This window comes from Echinops telfairi, unplaced genomic scaffold, assembly GCF_000313985.2.
Source record: "Echinops telfairi isolate 266 unplaced genomic scaffold, ASM31398v2 ScPeMD7_2;HRSCAF=8, whole genome shotgun sequence".
Classification (NCBI taxonomy): domain Eukaryota; kingdom Metazoa; phylum Chordata; class Mammalia; order Afrosoricida; family Tenrecidae; genus Echinops; species Echinops telfairi.
In genome coordinates, this window is record NW_022103898.1 from 18,787,801 (window position 1) to 18,808,306 (window position 20,506).

The 20,506-nt window shown below is 53.0% G+C and overlaps 1 protein-coding gene across 1 annotated transcript in view; it reads right to left on the bottom strand.

The window, feature by feature from the left end:
• Nucleotides 1-3,600: 3,600 nt before the first annotated feature.
• Nucleotides 3,601-20,506, bottom strand: part of BTBD11 (BTB domain containing 11) — a 198,419-nt gene continuing 181,513 nt past the window's right edge. Inside the window, exons 13-17 of the mRNA XM_045291152.1 lie at nt 20,071-20,173; nt 17,353-17,434; nt 8,979-9,047; nt 7,703-7,816; nt 3,601-5,724 (exon numbers count right to left, since the gene is read on the bottom strand). Of these exons, the coding sequence (XP_045147087.1) occupies nt 5,515-5,724; nt 7,703-7,816; nt 8,979-9,047; nt 17,353-17,434; nt 20,071-20,173 (578 nt within the window). The 3' untranslated portion in view covers nt 3,601-5,514. The remainder of the gene's footprint in view (nt 5,725-7,702; nt 7,817-8,978; nt 9,048-17,352; nt 17,435-20,070; nt 20,174-20,506) is intronic.

Consider the following 20,506-nt stretch of genomic DNA (forward strand, 5'->3'; position numbering starts at 1 on the left):
CCTCACTCTCCTTCCTCTGTTGCTCCAGGCAGAGAGACCAATCACTGTACCTTGGCTAGCCGCTTGCTGGCATTTTACCGACCCCACTCACTACACAACACACTAGAAGGTGGAGCAGAGGTACTTAGAAATAATAACAAGCAACTGATTCAGTTGTCTCTTGAAGCCATGCCCCAACTTCCCAGATCACAATCCCATGGGGTGTTTGGTTGTATATTAGCAGTCTCAGTTTCAACAGTTGCTGGTTGTTTTTTTTGTTTTTTTGTGGGGAGTGTATATATAACATGATATTTGCCAATTCAACATTTTTCAGGTGTGGAGCTTTAATCAGCTGTGCAACCTGAACCCTTAATTGATGCCAAATTTCCCATCACCCTAAAGGGAAACTCACCATTGAGGTCTCCTTTGAATCAAGTGCCAGCTTATGTTAATTAGTGAAGTGCATCTGCTTTGAGTATAGTACCCCTTTGAGGAATTATCTATGGGAGGTGAAATTGACAAAGGCAACTCCAAACGTTGGACAGAGTGGTGAGTTTAAGATCGTGGGGGGCTGATTTGGAAGCATGCCACACGACCATACACTAAATTGAATTGTTCCATGGGTGTGTGCCTTTGTGCATGTTCAACAGATATGAAAGCTCTTCCTCCCCTCCCCCCAAAGAAAGCTGTGTGATAAAAGCATCTTGCTAAGACAATACTGGGTACAATACTGGATAAAACAACACTTGGCAGAGCAGTGCTTTTTGCCCGGGGCTTTACAGGGAAAAAGAAGGTGAACTATGAGACGAGAATCACAAAATTCCAGACTCTCAGGGTGGAGAGGGCCTTACGACCACTCTGCACAACCCTCCCCCCACCCACTCCCACCACGAGGAACTGCAATTCTTCTGGTTTCTGCCTGGGCCCTGGTGGTAAAGTGGAATTATTTGCTATGGCTCTCCTGTCCTTAGTCAAAGCTCCCACTACTCACTGGGTGGAAGCATGCAAATAAGGTGCAGAGACTTCTTCAGGATTGGTCAGTGTTGCTATTCTGCAGGATATAAAAGTGAGTCGTTTCAGAAGCAGGAACAGGGAGTCCCATAACCTTCAAGAAAGAAAAGACACCCATGGAGTGTGTGCGAGATCCCTGTCAGAAATGGTGGAGGCGGCAGAAACCCGAGAGGCTGCAGCATCAAGACCATGAGACAGAGCAGTGGGTTTCCTGGCTCATGGAACAACTAAAGCCCAATGCCTTTGGGAAGCAGGCTGGCTTGCATAGTGGGCTGGCCTTTGGGCATCTATCAGTGTTCAAGGAGCTTTGTAACACTTGCCTGAGCGGGGCAGAAGTCCCAGGGTCACATGGCCGAGAAGCCAAGGAGAAGAGAGAGAGACGTGGCTGCTGGCATGGTTGAAAAGAAGTGCTGCTGTGGTCAAAATGACTGATTCCCATTTGTGGCAACCTGTTCACCTCTAATAAATCACCATCCTTGTAAGCACCGTCTGTGAGTTCTATGTGGTCATTGTAATGGATTATCAAAACCAGCAGACATGTACAGTGCCATGGGGGTGGGAGGTGGTGTTTGAACAGGATAAAGAAGGATGATGGTTGGAGTCACTGCTGACCTCTGCCTTGTAGGAATTGACCACAGGCTGGTGTGGAGCTAGATTCTCCTCCTCTGTGTATCCAGAGCTCCGATGTGGCCCTGCGCCATTTCCTTCAGTCCCACTATGATGGCACCCACACCCTTGATTTTAGATGGTGGACTCTCATTCTTCTGAGAAGACATTGAGGGGTTGGGTGGTAGACTTCTCCCCTGACTCCAGTGGACTTTCCAGCCAATGCACCTCATGAACACCTACCACGCGTCCTCCAAGGGAGGCTTGTGTGATGCCATACTATTGAGCAGGTTTACTGGAGCTTCCAAACTATGAGGAACCAGGAAGAAAGACCTGGCAACCAACCTCCAAACTTCAACCAACAGAAACTCCCTGGATCACAACAGTCCCATCCTCCACCAGTCATGCGGATGGTGCAGGATCCTATTGGTCACCATGACTTGGGCATCAACTCAACTGCAGTGTGCAGTGACCAAGCAGGATCAGTTGCCTTAGTCTTCAGGTCGGCACCCGGTGACCCCATGTGTTTTGGAGGGGACTTGCATTTTATTGGAATTTCAATGGCTGTGATCTTCTGGAAGATCACCAGGCCTTCCCTCCAATGTGCCTTTGGGGTGTCTGTGTGTGTGTGTATCTTGGCTATTCTAGAATATAACTGTTTGCCCCACCCAGGTATTCAACAACCAGACGAGTGCATGAGGCCAATTATAATGGGGGGCACACACACGTAGGCAAGTAGGGGCCTTTATAGTCCTTTGGAGGTTCCTCACCTTGATCTGACTCCCTGCTTCTCATTCCAGTTGGAAAGGGTAGTGGTGGTGGTGGGGTGGTTAGTTTTGTGGCAGGCATGCAGGCAGCCCCTCACCCACCTCCACCACCACCCAGCAGCACTAAGGGCCCTTGCCAACGAAGACAAGGTCACCTTGTCCAGACTAGCTAAAGGGAAACAGGTAGTCAACCTTGTTTCTTCCCAGAAGGAATACAGCAAAGGGCATACTCACCCCGAGGCTAGGCAGAAGGGCTGCGGAGTCCAAAATAAATCAAGCCTCTGGCCTGACTCAAGAGTTCGGGCCCCAGATACTCAGCACTACTCTCTTAAAGCAGAAACAGACCGCCGGTGACGCCGGGGTGGGCTCAGTCCCAGGTCCTACCGGCCTCTCCCCAGGTTCCTGCTCGCCCTGTGGATGAGTCAGGAGGCTTCATCTCCTGACCCCTGGGCCCTGGGGTCAGCCCGGGCTGAGTTATGAGCCAGAAGGAACCAGCTGTGACCTCCATAATGGTAGTATGTACTTCAGAGTCTCCCCCCCTCTCGTCCCCCCAGCCTTCTGCCTAAAATGCAATGGTCATCTACCAGCGCCAACTCACGCTGTCCTTGGTTGGGGCTGGCCAGGTGGAGGTAGCATGTCTTTTTCCATTTCTCCATAGAGGTGAGTCCAGTCAGCCCCCAGGGTAATGGCCAGCCCTGCCCGCTCTGCAGGTGAGCAAGCTGCAGTAGGTAACACTTAATAGCCAATGGCCAATTGCAAGTAGTCTCACCTGCAATTCCTTATGGTTGATGGGAAGGAAATCCTTGGGCACCTCCCACATGTGGAATTAGAAGTTGGGTGGTTCCTCACCCAGCCCCAATAAGATGCCCTCACCCTCACCTTCACAATAAAAACCCCAAACCCCCAAACCAGCCCAGCCGCCACGAGCCTGTTCTAGCGAGTAGAACTCTGCTCCACAGGAGTTTTGATGGCTGGTCTTTTGGATTTCGATCACCAGGATTTGCCCCCTGGGCACCTCTGGGTGGCGTCTAACCTTCAACCTTTTACATTAGCAGCTGAGCATGTCAACTGTTTGCACCACTGCCAACAGGACCGGCACCTGTCTCTGCCCCGTGGTTTCCCTTCCTCCTGGCTTTGTCTGTGGGGCCACACATCCCAGTCTCTTCACTGAATTCCAGTTCTCGGGTCAGAGCCACTGGGCCAAGATCTCCCTCCCCCTCGGAAAACACTGAGCCGCTTGGGAAAATCGTTTCTTTTAATGACAGAGAAAGCACACCAAACATAATAGGAGCCCCGTCGGGGACCGTACATAGGAACGCCCGGAGGTCCTGAACCAGCGTTAGGCATTCACGGGGAGTCTGTCTCGGCGGAGGGAGCAGCCCACGCGGCTTCTCTGAGGATGTGGAGAAGGCAGGCCACGGCGGTGACAACATGCTGGGTAGCTGTCACGGGACGGACTTCTCTGCCGGCAGTCGCTGTTTGTCGTTCTCCTGCGTCATCTGGTTGTAAGGTCTGGGGGATTTGCAAAGGGCCAGGTGGAAGGGAGGCCGTGGGGGTCCGCATCCCGGACGAGCAAAACTCGAGACCGACGAGGCCCCGGGGTGTTACACGGGACACACAGGACACCGGACAGGACGTCAGTTTTCCAGAAGCGAGTTCGGCAGATGAACAGCAGTTCCTCAAGAACTAGGATCTGGGTACAACTTCCTGAAGGCATGCTAGGGACTAGGTTGATCTATGAAAGGTGGCCATCCCGACCTGGGGAATGTGTGTGTGTATGTGATCCTCCTAGGCTTCATTGCATGGATGTAGGTTTCAAAGTCAGGGACGTGAACAAAGGCAGCCAGCGCACAAAGTTCTTCCGACTAAGGTGGCACTTGACCCATCTCTTTCCGGTAATAATATATATGGCAGAGCGAGCAAAACCCTGTTGATAGAAGTCTTCGCTATAGAGACCCCTCTACTGTACATTGTCCCGATACAGGAGTCAGTCCTATCATACACGTGGAGTCTTTAGAAAATAATCTAGCATAGTCATCCTCTCAGGCGAGTAGCAAACTAGGAACATCTTCCAAGAATACAAGAGAAACCCCGAACCCCAAACAAAACCAACCCCTCTGGATGCAGAGAAGATTCTCAGACGTGCATCCCCCCTCCCCGCCCGGCCCTCCCCCATTTAGCATCGCACGTGAACTCATTTCCACAAAAGCATCCCAGGATCATTCCGAATGAAGGAAAAGCAGCCGCCATGTCAGTCCCGCCACATGGGCTTGGGGCAAGAAGCGAGCGATGGGACGTGAGAACACCTTGGCGAAGAACACAGCACAGACAGTTCAAGGGGTGGAGAGGGGGCGGGGCCCATGCAAATGCATGTTCCCGCCTGTGGGCGTGTCTTATTCTAACCCCGAAACCACGATTATTAGCATGCAGGTTGTTTACTGACGACTGGTTAGTGAGAGCTACGGACGGTGCAGTTCGGTGTGGGCCACAGGTCTTTAAGGTAAGACTACTGCGCTGTGTACAGGATAGAGCGGCAATATCACGTCACCTGCATGTCGCCAACATGCTGTGGACCTGTGGCTTGATGCTGTTTCTCTTGTGTTTTTCTCTCGAAAACAAAACAAAACACGCAGATCCCTACCCACCGTTCCGTTGATAATGAACTGTGAAGCTTTTAGAAACAAGGTTTTTAAACTACAAGGCGGCCTGGGTATTATTATTGTATGAACATTTAAAAAAGTCCCCACCACCCCTAAAAATTTGCCACATGATTGCCTCATGACGGGTTAACAGTCTCAACCCGTGCCTCAGGCTAGACACAGCTAAGTTCTCCAACCGGGGAGCCCAAACCACTGTGAGTTCTCCATCCATCCATTCTATGGCGGTCCCCGGCCCCAGGGGTTGGCTTGGTGGCCGTGGGGTAGACCTTGAAGCTCGGGTCGCGCTGCGCCGACTGCTGAAATGTCCTTGGTTTCTCAGCAGGAAGCAGAGGAGCTGGACGTTGCTCCTTCTAGGGACGCTGAGGCAGTAGAGGCAGCTCCTTGGCCGGGCCTAAACCGAAGCCAGGCGCCAGGTGGAATTGGTGTTTACGAGAAGTTAATGCAATCGGAGACCCGGGCGGCCTCGGGGCACGCCCTTCTGTACTGGGCTTTCATACAACGGATCCTTTGGACGAGGACAGGTGGATGGACTGAATTCTGATGGCCAACGTCCTCTGTAAGTCCAGGAGCACGTCCGGGCCCGGCCCATCACCGTTTTTGTCATAGAGAAGCTGTTTGAAAGCTTCGTTTTCAATAAGGACCATCATGTTCTTGAGAAAGTAGCCTTCGCAGTAAGCAGAGAGCTCTGTGACCCCGAGGAACTGCAGGAGGGAGCAAGAGACGGTTACGTTGCTGACAGGCACCTACCCGGTGCCTTCACATATCCCAACGGCTGCAACACCGGCCCTGATTCTCCACCCCGACGTCCTTGGCAGTAACTCAAAAACACTCACTGCCCTCGAGTCCGGGAGGGCTCATAGCGACCCTACAGACCAGGGTAGAACTGCCCCCGTCAGTTTCTGAGACTGTAACTGTCTGCGGGACTAGAAAGCACGGTCTTTCTCCTGGGGAGCATCCGGTGGTCTTCACGTGCCGACCTTTGGATTGGAGCCCAAAGCACAACCACTACGCCGGTGGGGCTCCTTCCTCGGCCACGGGACTCTGGACTTCTCCCCTGCCTGCCCGTGTTGGAGCTGGCGGGCTTTGTGACTTGCTACCGCCAATAGAAGCACACCTAGCGCTGTGCATTCTGACCTGGCCTCAGCTGCACCTCTAGGGCTCCTCTGCCTTCCCAGGAGGCTGCCTCCACGCTGAAAAGAAGCCCGGGCTAGTGGGCTGGGGGATGAGGGACCTGTGAGCCTCGTCAGGCTGGTTGTTTCCACGGAAATCTCCGTGCCCAGCCAGGACCCACAGAGCCCACCCATCCAGCTGGCCAGCCCAGCAGCGAGCAGAAGAAGCCTGTGCTAATGGAGGGCTCCCTGTGGTAACCCCATGGAGCCGTGGTGGTGAAGTATTTATGCTAACCGTGAGGTCAGTGGTTCGAGTTCACCTTGGGAGAGAGATGGGTCTTTCTTTTCCCGTGGAGTTAGAGTCTGGGGATCCCACAGGGGCGGGTCTACCCTGTGGAGGCGTGCACAGCTCCAGTCTAGAGCGTCAAACAGAACTGCCGTGCAGGGTGGCCACAAGTCAGCACTGACTCGGTGGCAGCGAGTGTGGGGTCTGAAGTCACTGCGTGTCCCGGTTCTTGATGGCACTGCACCACTGTGGAAGCAGACACAAATCCTGAGTGCTTACCGGGTAGCAGAGGTGGTTCCAACGCCTCACTAGTGCACACCCATGACCTTCTCACAGTGACCCTATGAGTGAATTCTACCTATCTGGCCAATGGTTCTCCTCTGGGCCAATCTTGCACCCCCCTCCCCGCTGCCCCCCGGCAAATGCCCAGTGACATTTTTGGTTGTCACAAGTGTAGCTGTGTATCCCTGACACAGGTGCCTCATTGGTGGGACACTCTCTGAGCTCGTCGTCCCCAATGCTAGTGGCAGGCCCCTTTTAACCTGTGGAACTTGGCTGCTAGCATCTACCTATGTGCCTGCCCATCAAGAAGTTCCAGCGTCAGGGCTGGTTTCTCTCTCTCCTGCCTCTTTTACTAAACTAGCTTCCGTCTGGAGCCCAATCTGCCAGGAACGGAGCCCACATGGCAATCGCCTCCCCCACCCCCACCCCAAGGGCAGAACCCTGACCTGGACCAACTGCAGGCTGAGGCTGGGGCTGGGAAGGAGGCGATGTTGTAAAAGTCACAGCCCAGGCTGCAGGAGCCAGAGGAAGGAGACCTTTTCTCTGCCACGGTGCACTAAGCCTGCAGCACCTGGCGCCTGTGAGGCCTGCAGTCGCCGCCGGCTCCCTTCACTCCTGTGGCACTGGTTTGCAATGTGATTCAGATACACAGTGGAGTTGCAGGAGCGCTGTCCCAGAACAACTCGGCTTTCTCAAGGAGCCCAGACTCACTGCCATCGAGTGAAATCTGCCTCAGACTGTCCCTATAGCACAGGGGCAGGTTTCTCAGGCCTTCACGGGAGCAGAAGGCCTCCTCGTTTTCCTGAGGAGCGGCCGGTGGCTTTGTGGCTAGCAGCCCAGCATGCAACCCACTAGGCCATGGGATTCTCCTGAAGGAGTGGGGTTCCTACTTTTCCTTGTGGGAGGAGGGCAGCTGGGGAGGTGTCTTTACGGGTTAGAAGAGCTCATAGTGAGGCAGCTGACAGCCCGCCCCACCCTCTGCTCTGAGCCTGCGTCCCTTACCTTGGCGTGGTTGTAGATGTCCACACAGTTGTCCGTGTTGATGCTTTTGGCACAGATAATCTCACAGTGCCGCTGCAAGGCCTCCAGCTGGAAGAACTTGGCCGCAGAGAGAAGCTGGAACGCAGAGAGCGAGCCTGTCAGAGGCTGGCTGGGGGCAGGAGCGGGTGGAATAGGGAAGGGGAGGAAAAGCCTCACTTCCCATGGTGGAGGAGCCCCGGTAGCATACTGCTTACTCCCTGGACCGCTAACTGTAAGGTCAGTAGTTCAAATCCACCAGCCCCTTTAAGAAAAGCAAGGCTCTACTCCTGTAAACAGTTACCGTCTCGGAAACCCACAGGGCTGTGTCAGCATCGACTCGATGCCAGTGGGTTTGGTTTGGGTTTACCGAAAGATCTGGGCTTACACACTGTGGATCCAAGTCTTCCACGGGAGGTCTCTGATGAGAAGCTCTTCCCATTGACAGGGACTAGGGCAATTACTACACTGCTAATGGCAAAGGTGAGGAGCCCTAGTGGTGGGGTGGGCTGCTAATAGCAAGGGTGAGTTGGGCTGCTAGTAGCAAGGTCAGCAGTTCAAATCCACCTGCTGCTCCGTGGGAGAAAGAAGAGGCTTTCTGCTCAAGTAAAGATCTAGTCTTGGAAGATCTAGTCTTGGAAACCCACAGGGGCAGTTCTACTCTGTCCTACAGGGTCGCCAGGAGTCAGAATGGACTCAATGGCAATGAGGTTTTTTTTGTTGCTGGATTGGCAAGGTCAGTGGTTCAAATCCACAAGCCACTCAGAGGGAGAAAGATGAGGCTGTCTGCTCTGGGAAAGATGTACCGCCTGAGAGACAATACACAGGTTGCCACGAGTCAGAATCGGCTCAACGGCAGTAGACTTACTATGATTGTAATTTTTTTTTTTTTTAGGTTTATGAAGCCAGACAAGGCGCCCTGGTGGTGCAATGCTTACGCCCTTAGCTGCTAACCAAGAGGTTGGCAGTTCAAACCCAGTAAGAAACTTCTTGGAGAAAAGACCTGGTGGTTGGCTTCTATAAAGCCGACAGGCTGGGAAACCTGATGGGACAGTTCTATTGGTCACATGGGGTCCAGTGGGCTGGACAGCACCCAGCAATGACAATGAGCTTGAAGGGAGGAAGAGCCCCAAGCCTTCATCCCAATGATCCTGCAACACAGGTCTCTTCAGACACCGCCGTGGATCACTGAGGACCCAGGTATACAGATGGACCTGCCCAAAGGGAGCCGCGACAGGCCAGTGCTACAAGGATTCCTTACCTCCATGATCTCGTTGTTTTTAATGAGAAGGGACTCTGGGCCACCGTAGTAGAGATACTGCATGACCAGCTGGAAGAAAGGACAGGTGGGTCAGCTGAGCATCAGTCCCACACAGGTACCACCACCTTCCAGCCACCGTCTGGCCCTCGGGCTAGTTCTGAGTCCCTCTCTAACCTCCCTGCAAAGTGGTTGCTCTCTTCTGTTTGATTACCTCCAGGAACTGAGAACTCACTCCCTTCCAGGAGAGAAGTTCCATTTGGAACTGTTGGCTCCGTCAGATGGTTTTTCTTGATAGCAAGCTGAAATGCGTTTCCCTGTGGTTTCCAGCCACAGTGCTTTGGCCACATCAAACAACGCTGCTCCTCACAAAGGCTGTCCCCACCCGTCCCACCCATGAGGCACAATTCTGCATTGCCCTCTTGCCCTATCAGGCTGTCCGGAACTACTGTGCACGTGGCCTGCAGCAGGGGGCCATTCCCCTGGGAATGTGACCCAGCTTGTCCAGATACCTTGTGCTCAAGTCCCACAGCATGACTCTGGGCTCCCCTGGGGTCACCTGTTCCTGATCACCGCCTGACAAGACCCAAGCTGAAGCCACCGGGAGAGGCAGGTCTCCATGTCTCCTTGGTGGTGGAAAGGCGCCGCGCGAGGCTGCTCTTTGTTGGCATGCCTTCCTCTGTCTGTCTGGGCCTCCAGGTTCTAGAAGGGTGTACATCAGTGTCCCTCGGGTGGGACAAAGTTGACGCATGCCGTCATCCCTGCCCATACCACTGACTGTAACAGTTTAGGTGGTACACACACTCCTTGGCCACAGTCTCCCCGACTCCCTGTTGCCCTCTGCCTGCTTGACACACCTACTTCCCCTGCCTGGTTCTACAGCACCTGTGTTGGCAAAGTCTGTATCTACTGGTTACATCCCAGCTTTGGGCACCTGCCACCTCAGGATGGTCCGGGATGCTGAGCATGGTCATTTCTGGCCTGATCGCCTATGCATGACGCAGGACAGTGGACAGGACCAGGGGCCCTCTAGTTGGGCTGCCTCCATTTCTACTCTTGTCACTTACCAGCTAGGTGACCCGAGCTAAGTTAAATGCCCATGCCTCAGTTTTATCATCTGTAAAGTGGGAAGAATATCATCTACCTGACTGGCTTGTGATGACGACTAAGTGAGGCATCAAACAGGCTTGGAGTCCTCGTGGCACTGAGGTTAAAGCACTCAGCTGCTAGCTCAAAGGTCAGCAGTTTGAACCTATTAGGTGCTACGCAGGTGAAAGAGACGGCAGTCTGCTTCCATCAAGAGCCCGTGAAGCCTGATGGGGCAGTTTCTGCTCTGTCCCACATGGTCACCTTGAGTTGGAATCAACTCCACAGCAGTGCGCTTGGTTTCTTTCTTTTTTAAATTAATCAACCATTTTGTTGGGGGCTCTTGCAGCTCTTGTAACAATCCATATATCAATTCTATCAAACACATTTGCACCTATGTTGCCATCACCGTTTTCAAAACATCAGTTAGGTTTCTAACAGGCTTGGCTGGTAGTCATTGTTGGAGTTAAGCGTCGGGGAGGAGGCTCTCTGTACAATTAAAGGATGGTGCCCGGGCCCGCACCATTCTCACAGTTGCTATGGTTGAGTCCACTGTCAGTCACCGTGCCAATCCATCTCTTTTTCACTGCCCCTCTAGTTTACCAGGCGCCCTGGTGGCATCGTGGTTGTGCATGAGGCTGCAACACTCCCGGAGTAGCGGTTCAAAACCACCAGATGCACTGTACCAGCAAGATGGGGCTTTCTACTCCCATAAAGAGCGACAGTCTTGGAAATTCACAGGGCGGGTCTAACCTATCCTGTAGGGTCGCTATGAGTCAGCATCGACTCGTGGCAGGGCATTTGGCTTCATTCTACTTTACCAAGCACGATGTCCTTTTTCAGGACTGGTCTCTCTGGACAACATGTCTGAAGTACACGAGTTGGGGTCTTGCAGCTCCGGGCTTAGCAAGTTCTGCTGCACAGTAAGTGCTCCAATAGATCTCACTTTTCTCTGCAGCTGAACACTCAAGGAGTGTTTCTGCCCCTTGCTATCACTTGCTCATCCAGAGCATTCATGAGCTGTTGTGCTCAAGCTCCTTTGTGTTTGAAATAATTAAGTTTTACAGCTTTATTGAGATGTACTTTTGCAAATCATAAAACCCACTCATTGAAAGTATACAGTTCAGTGGCTTTCAGTATGTTTGTAATACTTGAAGTTATCAGAGGGGTTGCCTTGTTTGGATCCATAATTAATGGTTGTGGAAGCAGCGGTTCAGAAATCAAACGATGTATCTCACTGGAGACTCCTTTAAGGTTTTGACAAACAAGGATGCCACTTTTCGAGTCCTCAGGTGCTCCTGACTGGAGTCATGGTCTTTTCAATGGCCTCATATGTGTGTGAGAGATGGACACTGGATGAGGAAGACCGGAGAAGAGTCAATGCATTTGAATTATGGTGCTGGCAAAAAAACACGGGAAGCACTGGCAAAGAATATTTAAGAAAAATACCCCAAATCTGTCTTGGAAGAAGCATCGTCAGAATGCTCCTTGGATGCTTAGATGGTGAGCCATCGTCTCACATACTTTGAACATATTATCAGGAGCGGTCAGTGTCTGGAAGGGAAGGGACATCGTGTGCGGTGAAGTAGAAGGGCAGCAACAGAGAGGAAGCCCCTCCATGAGACAGACGGACCCAGTGGCTGCAACAGTGGGTTCAAACATAACGACGGTGCGGATGGTGCAGGACCAGGCAGTGTTTTGCTCTGTTGTGCACAGGATGGCTATGGGTCAGGGCCAATTCATGATACCTACCACCAACAACACGGTCTTACCTATTCAGAACCCATTGTATAAGTGCAATTGTATTGCACATGGGCTTTTGCGTCTGGCTTTTTACCACTTAGTATTATGTTTTCAAGTTCATGGATGTTACAGCAAGCGCCAGTGATTTCTCCCCTGTGATGTGTCAATGGCAATCCATTACGTGGACGGATCACATTTTCGTTCATCCATTCCCTCAGGCAGTCGTGCGACTAGTGCTGCCTGGAACGCTGGTGTTGTCAGCCTGCTCTTTTCCAGCGTGCTTCTCCTTCCGCTCTGCCCTGCCTCCTCCCCATCCCCATCACGGAGGCCTTTTATGCTCTGACCCCTCGGCTTGCATCAGGACCATCTCCCTCTCTTCCCTTCCATCCTCATGCTTTTGCTATGCTGTTCCCTCTGCTTGGGTGTCCTTCCCTTTGTTAGCTGGTCGGAGGCTGGCCAAGGAGACCAGGCAATCATGGAAGGAACCTGGCAGGGATCCTAACACAAGAGAGGTAGAGACACGCTTCCTCCTTACATATCCCTCAGCACACACGAAGGTGAAGAGCAGGTTACAACACATTCTCTTATCAATGGAAGAGACCTGGAGATATGGGAGAAAGTGAAATCGGGGTGGGGGTGGGGCTGTGAAAGGATGTGCATGCAACCCTTATCATAACTGAATGGACTCTCTTGAGTTTGGGGTCTGAGATAAGAGCATGGCATGAAGTTTCTGGGGTGCTGGGATGCATATACCTCGAAAGAGGAGGGACATTACGGAAGACCAGCCTATAGTAGAAGACCTGCCCAAAAGCCAGCCTATGGTGGGAGGTCTGCCATGAGCAGCCCATACGGTCCGACTTTACGCTTTGCCAGGTCTTTCAGACTTGCTAAGGGCCTGCTGGATCTCTTTTCCTCCTTCCCTAAACTTACTCTTTCTGTTCAAACCTTTTCTCGGACTCTTGTCTGGATTTTGGCCCTCATCTGGGAATCTGCCTTGGGAGCCAGACAAGAACCGGTTTGGAGAGGCCTGAAACTCTGAACCTTCTCTTGGTAACGCCTTCCTCTCTATTGGGTGAACTCCGTCCCCTCTGGCCTCCCCCGGGGCCACCACTACACTCCCCAGGACTGCAGTTCCAGGCCACAGACTGCGTTTTGCTCATCTCTGTATTCCTAGGAGCCCTGGTGACATCGTGTGCTATGTGTTGGGCTGAAACCCACAAGGTCCGCAGTTCAAACCCACCAGCTGCTCTGTGGGAGAAAAAAAATAAGGCTTTCGACTACCGCAAAGAGTGATAGTCGTGGAAATCCACAGGGGCAGTTCTACCCTGTCCTATGGGGTTGCGGTGAGTGGGCAGTGAACACGGAGCCTGGCCCCATGCCAGCACATCCCACGTGTCTGTGTCTGTGCGCGCATGCACCTCAAGCAAACAGAGGCCATCCCTCGTCTGTGCCTGAGCTGCATGCGGCCAGACTCTGGGCTTCTGTGACAGCCTGCCTGGTCGTAGACCTGGTGGCAGGTTGCTGGTGGTGGCTGAGGGCCTGTGCAATGACAACACAGCACTGTTCCCCTTTCCCTCGCCCACCCTGGAGGGTCCTGAGAACCTCAAATATGCAGTCAGCAGTGTCAAGGAAAAGAGGCCTTCTTAGAAAGAATGAATCCTGAAGCATGGTCAAGCCAATACGCATGACAACAGCCACCCTAATGATTGCCTCCAACACAGGGCCTCGGCACGTCTCAGCACTTTCCTCCAACAAGCTGTCTCATTGACTCCACATGGCAGTTAGTGACAGAGACTCAGGGGCTAATGACAATTAAATTGGCCAGTACAGCCTTTGCTGCAAACGGGCATGAGCCCTTATTAGGCAGAAGGGTCCCTGCAGCACGGAGCTGTTTGTCTTGGCAACTGCCAACCTGCAAGAAGCAGGAGCCCAAAGGTGCCCCTCACTCGCTGGTCCAGGTGCAGGCTCAGCTGCATGTGAAATCGAGACGAGGGAGTAGGGGCCACCGCCTGCCTCATTTACTAGAAAGTTCACTTCAGCGAGGACGTGAAGTGGATAGCCCCCTGGGAGCCTCCTCTTGGCCTGAGTCTGATGCCCAATGTGGCCTATTTCAAGCCACAAAACGAAGCTTTTAAAAAATTTAATGGGGAGGGGGGGAGGCATGAGGAAGTCCCAGAGGCCCTGCTAAATCTTCTCTTCCCACGGCTGTAACTTGAGGGTACCGTGGCTGGGGAAACCTGGCTCAGTCACAAACCATTAAGGGCCTGGCCTCTCACTCAATCTGCCAGGCACTGTTTGAATGCCCACCAGGCGGGAGTTGGGTCATGTTACAGGCGCCTCAGGCTTCATGGTAAAGGGCCCCCCAGTCAACCTCAGGCTTAATAGTGAAGGGGCTCCCAGGACCAGCACGGGGAGCAGCGGGGGAGAGTCTGTTTTCCGCATCAGCTGCAGCTTCCAACTCTAATGGGCCCCGAGACTTTTCCCTAGGGCTGGGTGACTTATTAGGGGGAGGGACCCAGGGCTCTACACTTGGAAGGCAGGTTCGGAGCACAGGTCTAGGAGCCAGCCAGGCATGGGTTGGTTCCTCGGCTGTGGGAACTTGGGTCAGGAAGGTAGCCTCTCTGAGTGGTGCCCCCATCTGGAAAATGGGGGTAGTACCCATCTCATGAAGCCATTGTCAGAATTCAGTGTGAGTGTAGAAAACAGGGATTCTCCCCATAGGGTTCCCAGGTCACCAGCAGCATTGCCCGGGTTGTTTTTTTTTTGCATGAAATGCTGACTCCAGGGCCCCATCCCAGGCCTCTGGAATAGGAGCCTGGCAATCTGTGTTTTATTTAGCAAGCCCCTACTCCTCCACTTTCTGGGGGGCTTCTGGTGCCCGTCAAAGTATGAGAAACACCAAAGTGAGGCACGTAGGGCAGGAGCTCTCCCCACAAGCTACACACGGGATGCCGGGAGGCTACGGGGGCCTTCACAAAATCCTGATTCCCAGATCGCACACTGAGAGCGGCTGATGGAATTGTTCTGCATCATGGCCTGGGCAGTGGGGGTTCCCCATTTCCTTTGCCCAGCAATTCTACCAGGCAACCGGAAGCTGAGAACCACTAGGTTTATTTGAGCCTTATAGTTAGAGCTCGGGAGAGACCAGTCCCTGGAGAAGGACGTCGAGCATGGCAGAGGGGAGGAGAGCGCAAAAGAGGAAGGGCCTCCAGGAGACGGATCGACCCGGCGGCTGCATCAGTGGGCTCGGGCAGGACCGTGCAGTGCTGCGTTCTGTCGCACCTAGGGTCGCCACAGGCCGATGGACTCCATGGTACCTAACAGCAGGTCGAGCTCAAGAGACAGCGGCTGCCCTTCTGTTCATCGGCCCCTGTAAAGGGCATCCCAGGGGAGTCTGCAGAGGCTTAGGCTCCAGGGAGACTTGGGAGTGCAAGTCTGTTTCCCGAGGGGGCAACATGCAGGTGAGTTGCCCTCTGAGTGTTTTCACACACACCTGGCTACCCTCTGCAAGAGCCCAGGGTCCAGAGGTGATGAAAGATGAGCATTCTGAAATGAGGGCACGGAGGCTCAGAGAAGCAGAGGGTCTTGCTCACGGTGATCCTAGAAGGGTATTTTGTTTTGAGGTTGCAATCCTCACTAAAGGAGTGAATCTCTAATGCTGAAAGCCCAGGCACCTCAAGGGACCTTTAAGGAGTGAGTACAAGGGCAAGGGTACCTTCTTGGCAGGGCTCTAAAATCAAGATCTGGGGGATCAGTGTCAATGCCCAGAGGCCTGGGAAGCAGGTACATGCACCACCATGTTCACTGCAGCATGATTCCCAATAGCCCAGAGATGGAAACAACCCACATGGCCACCAACAGATGAATGGAGAGACACCAGAGGGCCTGTCCTTACAACGGAGTACTACGTGGTCCTACCTATGAGAAGTCCTGATACATGCTACAGCAAGGATGTGCCTTGGACGTATTAGGATGAGCGAGGAAAGCCAACCACGAAAGGGCAAGCATTATAGATTTCACCAAGACAAAATACTTACTAACTAGGCAAATGCACAGGGCAGTGGTTCCCAACCTGTGGGTGGCAACCCCTTTAGGGGTCGAACGACCCTTTCACAAGGGTCGCCTGATTCATAACAGTAGCAAAATTATGGCTGGGGGGTCACCACAACACGAGGAACTGTATGAAAGGGTTTCGGCATTAAGAAGGTGGAGATCCACTGGAATAGAGTGTTACCAGGGGTGGTGGGAGGGGGAAGGGGAGTGTGAGAGTTGGGTTTTGTGTCAACTTGACTTGGCCAGGACCCTCAGTGGTTTGGCAGATGAGGTCTGGTAATCCACTCAGAGGTTCCCTCATCATGTAGCCCACGACATGATGGGAATCTGCTGGGATTAGGAGGAATGCCAGTCAAGTCACAGCCCGGATGCAAGGGAAAGGAAGTGTCCTTGGGGGTGTGGTCTACTCCTATTTAAGATGCCGTGGGAAAGGCTTGTCTTCTCTTGCTGGCCTGAATCCTATAGCTATCTCACTGACTTCCTTTTTTTCAGAATTTAGCCAACAGTTTGCCATATTGCTTGCCAACCTTGGGAGCTGTCAGCGGCAAGCCATAGTGCCTGCCGACTCTGAATTCATTCCAGGCTGCAGCATGGACTCACCAGCAGGCCTGCACCAGCCCCTGGTCTTTATGCTACCGGATCTTCAGTCCTGGCAGCTATGTGAGTGGGGAAAAGCTCCAGCTTAGCGTCTGACTCATGCACTTGAACCAGACTGGGCACACCCACTTCCACAGCTGCGTGAACCACTTTCTTGATGCAAATTTCTCTTTTTTCCCCCACATGTATGTAAGCGTCATCTCTAGGAGACCCCAGCCTAACTCAGGGAGAATCAATGTTTGGGAAGCAGTGGGTTTCTGTTCCCAGTGATGGAGAATTTGGCAACAGGCATGGGTGATTGTTGCACAACACAATGGATGTCACTGGTCATCGAATCATATGTGCGAAAAATGCTGAATCGCTCAAAGGTGTGCCATCGGTGGATTTCTTACAGCACTAAAAAACAGTGAGTTTGGGTTCTCTAAAAGCACAAAGGCTCCTGCTCCTCTTGGGTTTACCACAGACCCAGGCCTCTGTGTGTGCTGGCTCTGCTTAGAATGTCTTCACTCCTTTCCTTACACCCTCCGCCCGCCATTGGCTGGCCAGCTTCTCCTCAGTGGGTTACACCTCATCCCACCTCTTACTCTCCTGAGGCGTTCTTGATTTCCCTGGCCTGAGTGGGCTGTTCCCTCTGCTATCATAACTGACTTGTTCCTCTGGGGTGGCCCCTGTGGACTGTAAGTCTCCAGAGTAGGCCATCCGGTGTCCTTTTTGTCCCCAGCCCTAAGCACAGGGTTGGGACCTGGGAGATGTTCTATCAGTATGGAGAGTGTGCGGGCACGGGTGGGCGGTGCAAGGGGCAGTGTGAAGAGGGACCCAGGCGTGCAGGGAAATGGAGAACTGGCTGCAGGGCCATCCCCCAAGCAGCTAAGTCACAGGTTGAAGACCAGAGGCTTACCTGAAAGATGGGGTACTTCACGTAGCCAATCTCTATACAGGTGCTGTCATTTGTCGGCTTGCTGGAGAGGAGGGCTTTGAACCTGCGTACGAACACACATGGTGGGGGTAAAAGACACACACACGGCGGTAGTTAGTTGATTTTATGCCAACGTGAAGATGTAGGAAAGTGCAGGGGTGGAATCCAACCTGTCAATCAGGTCACAGCTTGGTGACACCTCCTGGGATGTGTGGCCTCCTTAAAGCAGGTGGGGAGGCTAGGAACCTCCCCCTCTCTCTGCCCTTCACCTTCCTGCTTACTGGGACACTGCCACTTTGGGCATCCTGAAGAGCTTTGGGGCATCCTGCCATGTTTCCAACGACGCTGGATCCATACGACTCACCGGCCTGTGATCTTCCTGCATCCTGTCTCACCTTTCTGCACCACTGGCATGTGGCTATGTGAGTCTGAAGGGGGCCTTACAGACAGGCATGAGACCTATGGACCTAGATTGAACTGGGCTGGGATGCCTTCATAATATATCATTACTTCTTGATATAAAGCTCTTTCCTATACATAGAGGAGTGTTACTGGATCTGTTTCTGTAGACCACCCAGCCGAATACACATCTATACATGGAGATAAGACACACACACACACACACACACACACACACACATTGGCAGAAGTCTTAGCTGATGGTAGAGAAGTAAAATACTTGTTCCCACCACTCAGAAACAGCCACGCTATATACTTAGAATCCTTATTTTTTTAAAAAGGCCTCTTGTCTCAGACATTAGTCTATTTGCGTATTTCGTTTCTGTCAACCAGATTCATGACGTTAACAGAGCGTACTATGCAAGCAGCAGACAGGTGATACATATCCCTTTCGGGTGAGCGCCAGCTCGGGTCCCGTGAGCTCTGGGATCTCTCTTCACGTCCTCCAGCCTCGGCACCCAACCACAGGCGCAGGCACAGGGACGGTCAGGAGAGAACACGGAGGGTTTAGAATCGGAGGTCAAGGCTGGCGAGGTGGTGTACAGAAATGCTATTCTTCAGGTATCCTGATCATTCTTTTCTTTGGTACGGTTTTTTTAAAATGTTGATTTTGAACATTTTCATGGGCTCTGGGTGAGAATCTATAGAGGACATTTGTGTTTTCTTCAGCACTTTGCCCCGCTCCCCCTTTTGACTGGTGACAATGGCTGCGATCCTTCATTGTAACACCATGCCCCTTCCCCCTGGGCTCCCCTTTCCCATTTGTCCGTCCACCCTTCCCCGTTCTGCCTTTTGAGTTTTCGTATTTGGACACATGTTGTCCTTCTGGTTTCTGACGGGTGATTTCCGGAGGGGCATGCTCCTCACGGAGTTGGTCCAAGCACATCGCTTTTGCAGAGAAAACTCTAAAGGCCGAAGCATTGTTTTGCACTGTGCAGTGGCTTCTCAAACCGGTGGCTCTTTTAACCCCTTGTCTGCCTCTCAGGCTCCGTCACAGAGACTGTCCCCTTCCTGGGGCTTTCCTCCTGGGCGATGCCACCATGGCCTCATCCACACCGGTCTCCATGGCGCTCACCTTTCTCACACCACCGTGACTCCGTCAGGACAGGGGTTTCTAACTCGATGCCACCCAGCCGCCATGACTGAATGTTTTGATCAAGACATCCAAAGTGGAAGCCTGATCGAGAGGGGGAAATTGTGGAACAGATTTTCCAAATCCTCAGCTTGCTGGACTTATTGAGAATGGAGGAACTCTGGTTTGTCTAGGGTGTTGCAACTGATGGTTATGCTGGGACAGTGGATTTTCCTGGGATGTCTACCGCTGCAGTTTGCAGTTTGCTTGTTCGGGTGGGGGGTGTGTGTGTTGCATTACAGATGTTAAGATGCTTTCGGGAGCCCAGGATATGAGTGCCAGGCCTTTTCCCTTCAAAACCCCCCTGCAAGTCCTCCCCCAGCGCAGGCCCACTCTGCCCACCCCTTGGCCGACAGCCTCTGCCTCAGCCCCATCCATGACTATTCCCTCTTCTGTCTAGCTTGGCTGATGTGGGGGACTTGGGCATTTGGACCATGTATCAACTGAATCTCAACTCGAATCCAAAGAAGAGAGCTGGCAGGGAAAGTGAGCAATTTCTGTGGCACAGAGGGTTGCACGTTGAGCTGCTAACTGCAAGGTCAGCAGTTCGAAACCACCAGCTGCTCCAAGGCTCTCTACACTCATAAAGAGTTCCAGTCTCTGAAACCCACAGGGCAGTTCTCTCTGTCCTGCAGGGGGGTGGCTATGAGTCAGACTCGACTCGATGGCAGCGAGTTTGTCCCTCGGTGGCACTGCTGACTGCGGGTGTGACGTCCCTGTCGGAAAGCGGGGTTCAAGGCCTGGTTATGTAGAGTGGTGGATACCAAGGTCTGCTCCCTAATATTCAGATGTCCACGTCTTTCCAGGCTGCAGTTCACGGCAGGAGGGTACCTGGTTAAGAATGCAGGAATCCAACCCAAGCTCTGCCTATGAAGCCGGGCTGCGGAGACGGCTCTGTCAGATCAGCCCAGGGGAGGGGAGCGGGGCTCACTCGAACTCACACTTAGGTGCCGCTTTTCAGGTGTGTGGCTGCCCTGAGCCCTGAAATGCTTATTTTGGATGGTGACCCACCAGCAGTCCAGTGAAAAGTCCCACCAAGACTGAGTGCCGAGACACAGCCGCAGGCCCAGCCCCAGTGACAGCTCAGAGGCCGACCTGCGGATACGCACCTGGGAGAGGCCGTGAACAGCAGCACTTTGTGGGCGTAAAATGGCCTGCCTTCCACCAGGAAGGTGACATCGGACATTTCCTTGTTGTTCAGAAAGTGAGGGTCTGGAACAGGAAAGGGGAAGAGGGAAGTGTTAGTCAAGGAGACGGTGGAGCTGGGGTTTCGGAAATGACCAGCTGAGAGCTGGTGGCCCCTCCTGTGAGGGCATTCGCCGGAGAGACGGCGACCAAACAGGAGACAGAAGCAGCCGAAGGGCCGCCCTGGCCCTGCAATTCTGTTTCACACAGGAATCCTTGGAGTCCATCCGAGACTGAAAGCAGCGTGTCCCCTGGGAGACTGGCAAGCGGGTCCAGAGTTCAGGGGGCTTCCGGTGTGGAAGGTAGCATTGTCCCACTTTCTTTCTAAGAATGGGGCTCCCTTCCACTTGGCTTCTCCTC